At 37.0% G+C, this 6,000-nt stretch overlaps 1 protein-coding gene across 1 annotated transcript in view; it reads left to right on the top strand.

Moving 5' to 3' along the window:
• The window catches only part of COL14A1 (collagen type XIV alpha 1 chain), a 119,855-nt gene that overhangs the window by 76,002 nt on the left and 37,853 nt on the right, over positions 1–6,000 (top strand). The window contains exons 27-30 of the mRNA XM_017746050.1: positions 1–84; positions 1,285–1,408; positions 2,971–3,114; positions 5,068–5,232. Of these exons, the coding sequence (XP_017601539.1) occupies positions 1–84; positions 1,285–1,408; positions 2,971–3,114; positions 5,068–5,232 (517 nt within the window). The remainder of the gene's footprint in view (positions 85–1,284; positions 1,409–2,970; positions 3,115–5,067; positions 5,233–6,000) is intronic.

The raw sequence follows: 6,000 nt of genomic DNA, 5'->3' as shown, positions 1-6,000 counted from the left end.
GGAGATGACAATTTCAATAAGATAATTAACTTTCTCTATAGCACTGTGGGAGCTTTGGATAAGATTGGTCCTGAGGGAACACAGGTAATCAACATGTACAGACATGGAGGGCGCATGGAGTTGACAGGGTATTTTAGACTAGACCAGAAGTGAAATGAATCAAGAAGTAACTGACATCATTTCACAGCTCCTGTGAAAATATAAACTGCTCTAGGTCAGTATCTTTTTTCAATATCTTTTTATGCACACCGTATGTTAAAATTCACAATATAAATTTTGGTAGCATGAAGGCTACATATCATTTCAGTCTCCTCTAATTCTAATGATATTTAAGTTTCTTAATTCTTTTGGTACTCACTGTAGTGAGTTTATAGGTTTATTTATAAATAAGCTAAAAATTGCATTGATAAGAAAAATTAAAGGTTCTGTTATTTTAAACCACACACTCTACAAAATCTACAGTGCTTGAAATAAAATTTACGATGATGGTTCCATTTATGTATTTGTTTAGAGAGATGCTCCAGAACAGATTATTGGCAAATATGTTACTGTTTTAAGTGTTACCTGTATAATATGTGGTTTGGGATCTCATTGGAAACTAATTTGAACTTGTCCAAACCCTGAAGAATGCTGTTTCTTGCTATACAGCTATTTTTCCAGAATATAGTTAATGGTGCTTCAGAAACTTTGTCACAAGTTTAAACATAAGAGCTCCTTTTAAACCAGGGGCACCACTTACAGAATATGAAGTTCAATATATGCTTTGTGAGTTGTAGGGGTTTAGCGTACAGTATTGTAATACAGGGTCTTAATTCATGTAGTGTCATATTTGACAGAGGCAATATTTCAAAATATGTTCCTGGATTTTCTATTACTTGCTTCAGTCTTGCTCCCTAGCTTAAGTTACTTATGTGCAGTTATTAATTTGTGGAGACTGAATTAAGTCCCAGCAGTTCTGAGTATGAATAACTGTACACGTGTGAGCAGCTGTAACCAGGATTTTGCTTTTGGGCTTGATTGAGAGTGCTTCTGCCAAAGTGGGTATTACTTTTCTCATCCTGTTTGCTGCAAAATGAAACCAGAAAGTGTTAGATGGTTGCCAAGGTTGCAGAGAGTAAAATTAAACTTTATTAGTGAAAGCTTACTTAAACAGAAAAAAAAAAAAAATCTGTCTTCAATTTAAAGATGAAGCAAAGTTACAAGATAAATCCTTGCTTTATATGGTCAGATTCACTTACTTTTTGCTTACACAGTGGGTGGTGCTTTTATCTTCTATGTGCACAGGTGGCAATAATTCAGTACAGTGATGATCCCAGGACAGAATTTAAATTGAATGCATACAAAACAAAAGAAACTCTTCTTGAAGCTATTCAGCAAATAGCCTACAAAGGAGGAAACACAAAAACAGGTGAGAGAAGTCGTGATTGTAATGCAGATTTTCTCCTTGCTACTCTGTGCAGTATTTCTTTCCCATTTGCTAAGTAGTTTAATTAATCACTGCCAAACCTGTGAGAACATGGTATCTCCACACTGGAGATGAAATGTGAGCTCTGAAATTAGGAAATCTTTGTAAATCTGTAGTTTACACACTTCAGCCCCTACTGCAGCATATTCACCCCACTGACCAACAGTGATAACAAGGATATGGGAAGCAGGGAGAGGAGCAAGGGGGCCAAAAGCAAATAAATTTGGGGGTAATGGAAGGTGGAATGGGGAGTAATATGAAATCAGCTTTGCAAGCAGGCAGAAAACTGAGAAAGTGGAGAGGGTGGGAGGGAGCTTGCAGAGCCTGTAGAAAACTGGAGAGTGTGCAAGGTCTGTTTGATCATAAGCTAGGACAGTTAATCCTCTGTGGGATGTTTAAGATTGGGATGGGGAAAGATGTCTGCTAGCTGAATGAGGTTGCATTTTAATTAATCCGTTAAGATAGCTTTCTGATACAAAAAAAATTATAGATGACAGCTGAAAGGGTTAAAATCTGTTTTAGTTGGAAACCGTATGTTTTATTATTTTCAGACTGCACAGAAATTTCTTGCAGCTGTTGCGTTGCACCCAGTCTCAGCATTATCAAAATAATTTTCCATTTACTACAACGGCACTCTCAGTTGTTAATGTAGACAGTGCCCTACAGTCCAGAAAAGGAAAGTTTTGTTATCTCTAACCCAGCCAGCAGCTAAATACCACACAGCACTTACTCACTGCCTGCCCCACCCCTGGTGGGATGAGGAAGAAAATCAGAAAAGGGTGAAACCTGTGGGCTGAGACAACATGATTTCATGATTGAAATAAAGCAGTATATAATGATAATAATAGTAATTAAAAGGGATATAACAAATAAAGGGAGAGAAACCCCAGGAAAAGCAGGTGATGCTCAGCACAGTTGCTCCCCCGACCGATGCCCAGTCCATCCCTGAGCAGGGATTGGCCTCTCCCTCCTGTCCAACTCCCCCAGTTTATATATTGGGCATGACATTCTGTGTATGGAGTATCCCTTTGGCCAGTTTGGGTCAGTGGTCCTGTGTACACTCTCCTCTAGTCTTCTTGTGCAGCTGCTCAGGGACAGAGCATGAGACGCTGAAAAGTCCTTGACTCAGGGTAAGCACAGCTTAGCAACAACCAAAACATCATTATCAACATTAGCCTGCTACAGAGTCCAAAACTCAGCACTGTACCAGTGACTCAGAAGAAAACTAGGTCTATCCCAGCTGAAACCAGAACACCCACACGAATCATGTTCGCGATCTTCACCTTCTAGATTGAAAAATGGATGGCTGAAGCCGTCAGAACTTGAAACGTTAAAGTCAAAATCAAACTTTTCTAAATCTTGATTTTAGTAACCTCAGAATGAACTAATTGACAGACTAGTCAGGACACAATGGATTTATCTTTTTATGTATGTCTAACACGTGATATGAGAAGCCAGTAGAAATCAGATTTATATTACACTCAATGTCAATTTTTGTGTTACAGGAAGAGCCATTAAACATGCACGAGAAATCTTGTTTACAGGGGAGGCAGGCATGAGAAGGGGCATTCCAAAGGTTTTGGTTGTCATTACTGATGGACGATCACAGGATGATGTGAACAAAGTTTCCAGAGAAATGCAACTAGATGGTAAAATGTGTAGTTTTAAAAACGATTCACATTTTCTTTTTTTCTCGTTAATTACATCTACGTAAGTGTGGGCATGAGGTAAGGATAACTTTTAGTCCAGATTTTCGATTTTAAAGAAAACAGCAATTTCTGAGAAAGACACAATATTCCTAGGATATGACTAAATTCTGGATGTTTTTGGTCATTAATGGAATTATTTTTCATTTTGGCAGCAGTGCTAAAATCTTGTAGTAGTCAATGGAATTGTTCCCAGAATGAAGAAGTTGGGAAATATGATCCTGAGAATCTGGGTTGTCATCTATGAAGTGTAGTTTTGTGGTTATGAGCAAATCGAACTATTTTGTTTTCTACACAAGAAGTCCTTTGAAAATGCTTACACTGTTTCTGACCTGCTCTCATGTTACACTAATTACCTCTAGGAATTTTTTTAAGCCTTCAGTTTTAGAGCTTTAAGCAGCTGCACCATGTTGTGTGTCTAAGTATAAGAACTGGATTAATTGTTGTAGAAGTTAGTCTCAAAACCCAAAGGGCACAGTGGGCCACCTGGGGCAAAACTAAAGGATGGAAGAAAAAAAACTATCTTCCTCTAAATGTGAGGTGACCTAAGGAGAAATTACATTTGTGCCTTTTATTTGCTTTTAGCTTTGACAACTATGAAGTTCCCAGTGTATTGCACGGATTGCTGAAACCAAACATAATCATCCAGCTTAGCTGCATCCTTGTTTTGTTGCTAGATGCTGAGTGTAGTGGCTTCATAAATAAAGCATATGACAAAATAGTGGGCTTGCATAACTTATTTTAAGTAGCAGTCAAGAAAACCGTGTATTTGTGAATAAATTGGAGTTTGTGTCTAAGCTGAACAAAAACCGTCCATGTCTCAGCTAAGTCTTGCAGTTGCATTATCAGCCACTAGACTGGGAATGACCTCCAGAGAAGATGGTACTTTGTGAGGGTTCGGTTGCTGGGATGTGGCACGACTTCCCCTCTCCCATTTCCTCTGGAGTGGGCTGTACAATGAGGCTGCAGATAGATTGGAGCAGGTACTGATGGGCATCTGTGATAGACACTGGAACAAAGGAGGTGCTGATCTTGAATGAGACATGAAGATATTTTTATAATGTATTAAGTCAAAGTTTTGTTATGCTAAAAGCTCTGCAGAAGGTGATGAATGCCCCTGATTCTCATTCAAACTTAAACATAATATTGCTTGACAGGAGTAATTTTGTGACTGAGCCATGCTAGAACAGTCTATCCATTAACTATATTCGGCCTGATGTAGAGAGGTCTTTCCCTTCATCTCTTATGGAAAGGAAAATGTTGGAAAACTTACAGCTCTTTTGTTGCTCCTCAAACATTTAGGATACAGTTTCCATTTCATTTAAACCTTTTAAGTCAGGCTCAAATTTTGAAAAATATTCATGCTAAATATATAGAACAGATTCAACCAGTGCAGTTAAGTTGCTGGTGAAATGAGAATGCATTTATTTCAGTGTTCACTTGTGGGGCAGCAGTGGCTTGAAATCCTATCTATACCAACACATGGCACAGAAAAAATCTGTAAAGGACCTACAGGAAATTAATTTCTCTACTTTGTATTTATTATGTACTTGGATATTTTTGTGTAATACAGTATAACATTAAATTAGAAAAGCATTTAAATGTATGCTAACTAAACTTTAAACTACTGAGTAGTCATATATCTTCAAGAAAATGCTTAAGGTTTAACTTTAATGAACTAATTAATCATAAATAGCAAGAAGAAATATTTCACAGAGGTTGTATTACCTTTATTTTAGATTACATAAGTGAATTTTCTTGTGCTATAGGATAATAATAAAATGTCCAGGTTTGTGTTTAATCAGGAAAGGAGCCAGTACAAATATAGTTGTGTTCATATTGTATTTCCACTCTCTAAATGAATGACTCACAAGAGTGTTCTTTTTTGTCTTACAGGTTTTAGCTTTTTTGCTATTGGAGTGGCTGATGCTGACTATTCAGAGTTAGTTAATATTGGCAGCAAGCCCAGTGAAAGACATGTCTTCTTTGTGGATGACTTTGATGCCTTTACAAAGATTGAAGATGAGCTGATCACTTTTGTTTGTGAAACTGCATCAGCAAGTTAGCCATTTTGATTTATGTTTGTTTCTAAAATAACTGCTAAATACTGGGGGGGTTGTAACTATTAATTTTCAATTAAGACATATTGTTGATATTTTAAATAAAATTTACTGCTGATATTATAATTCTAATGTTATTTCTGCAGAAGATTAAGGAAATGAAGGTGTTGTGACTTCAAAATAATTAATGGTTGTTTGCTATAAAGCCAGAATACAGCTATTGGTTGTCAAAAACTCACTTCAGATGTTGTTGACATTTCAGAATCATAAAAGTTAATTGTATTTTATTTTCTAGGCTACTTGACCCCTCTGTAAGAGTGCCACTAGCTACATTCATTCTTACTCAGGTCACATGGTTAATTTATTAATAGACATCCAATCATTAATGTTTGTATTATGAGAGAAAGTAGACGAGTGCTAACCTAAGCAAAAGAATAAAACACACTCAAGAAAAAGTGTGAGAAAGCCACACTTCAGTCTCTTTATGAAAATTAAGCGATAGATATTCCAGAGCAACACCTAATGATTATAGGTCAGTAATTCACATGCTTTTAGGTGTGTGCCCACAATGTGTTTCCTTGTGTATAAACCAGGAAGCAGGCACTGTGTGAATCATTTGTGATTGTGAGGAGTCCTTGTGCACAGGACTGTGAGTTAATGTGAGACTGAGTTACCAGAGCTGGTAAGCAAAAATAATGTTGCTTGTGAACCACCTGAGATTTTGACTGTGAGCTCTGCTTTCAATGGTAGAGAGAATGTTAAACATTGA

This window comes from Corvus brachyrhynchos, unplaced genomic scaffold (genome assembly GCF_000691975.1).
Source record: "Corvus brachyrhynchos isolate BGI_N302 unplaced genomic scaffold, ASM69197v1 scaffold28, whole genome shotgun sequence".
NCBI lineage: Eukaryota > Metazoa > Chordata > Aves > Passeriformes > Corvidae > Corvus > Corvus brachyrhynchos.
The sequence above is the reverse complement of the archived record's forward strand: the minus strand, read 5'-3'. Positions and strand labels throughout refer to the sequence as shown.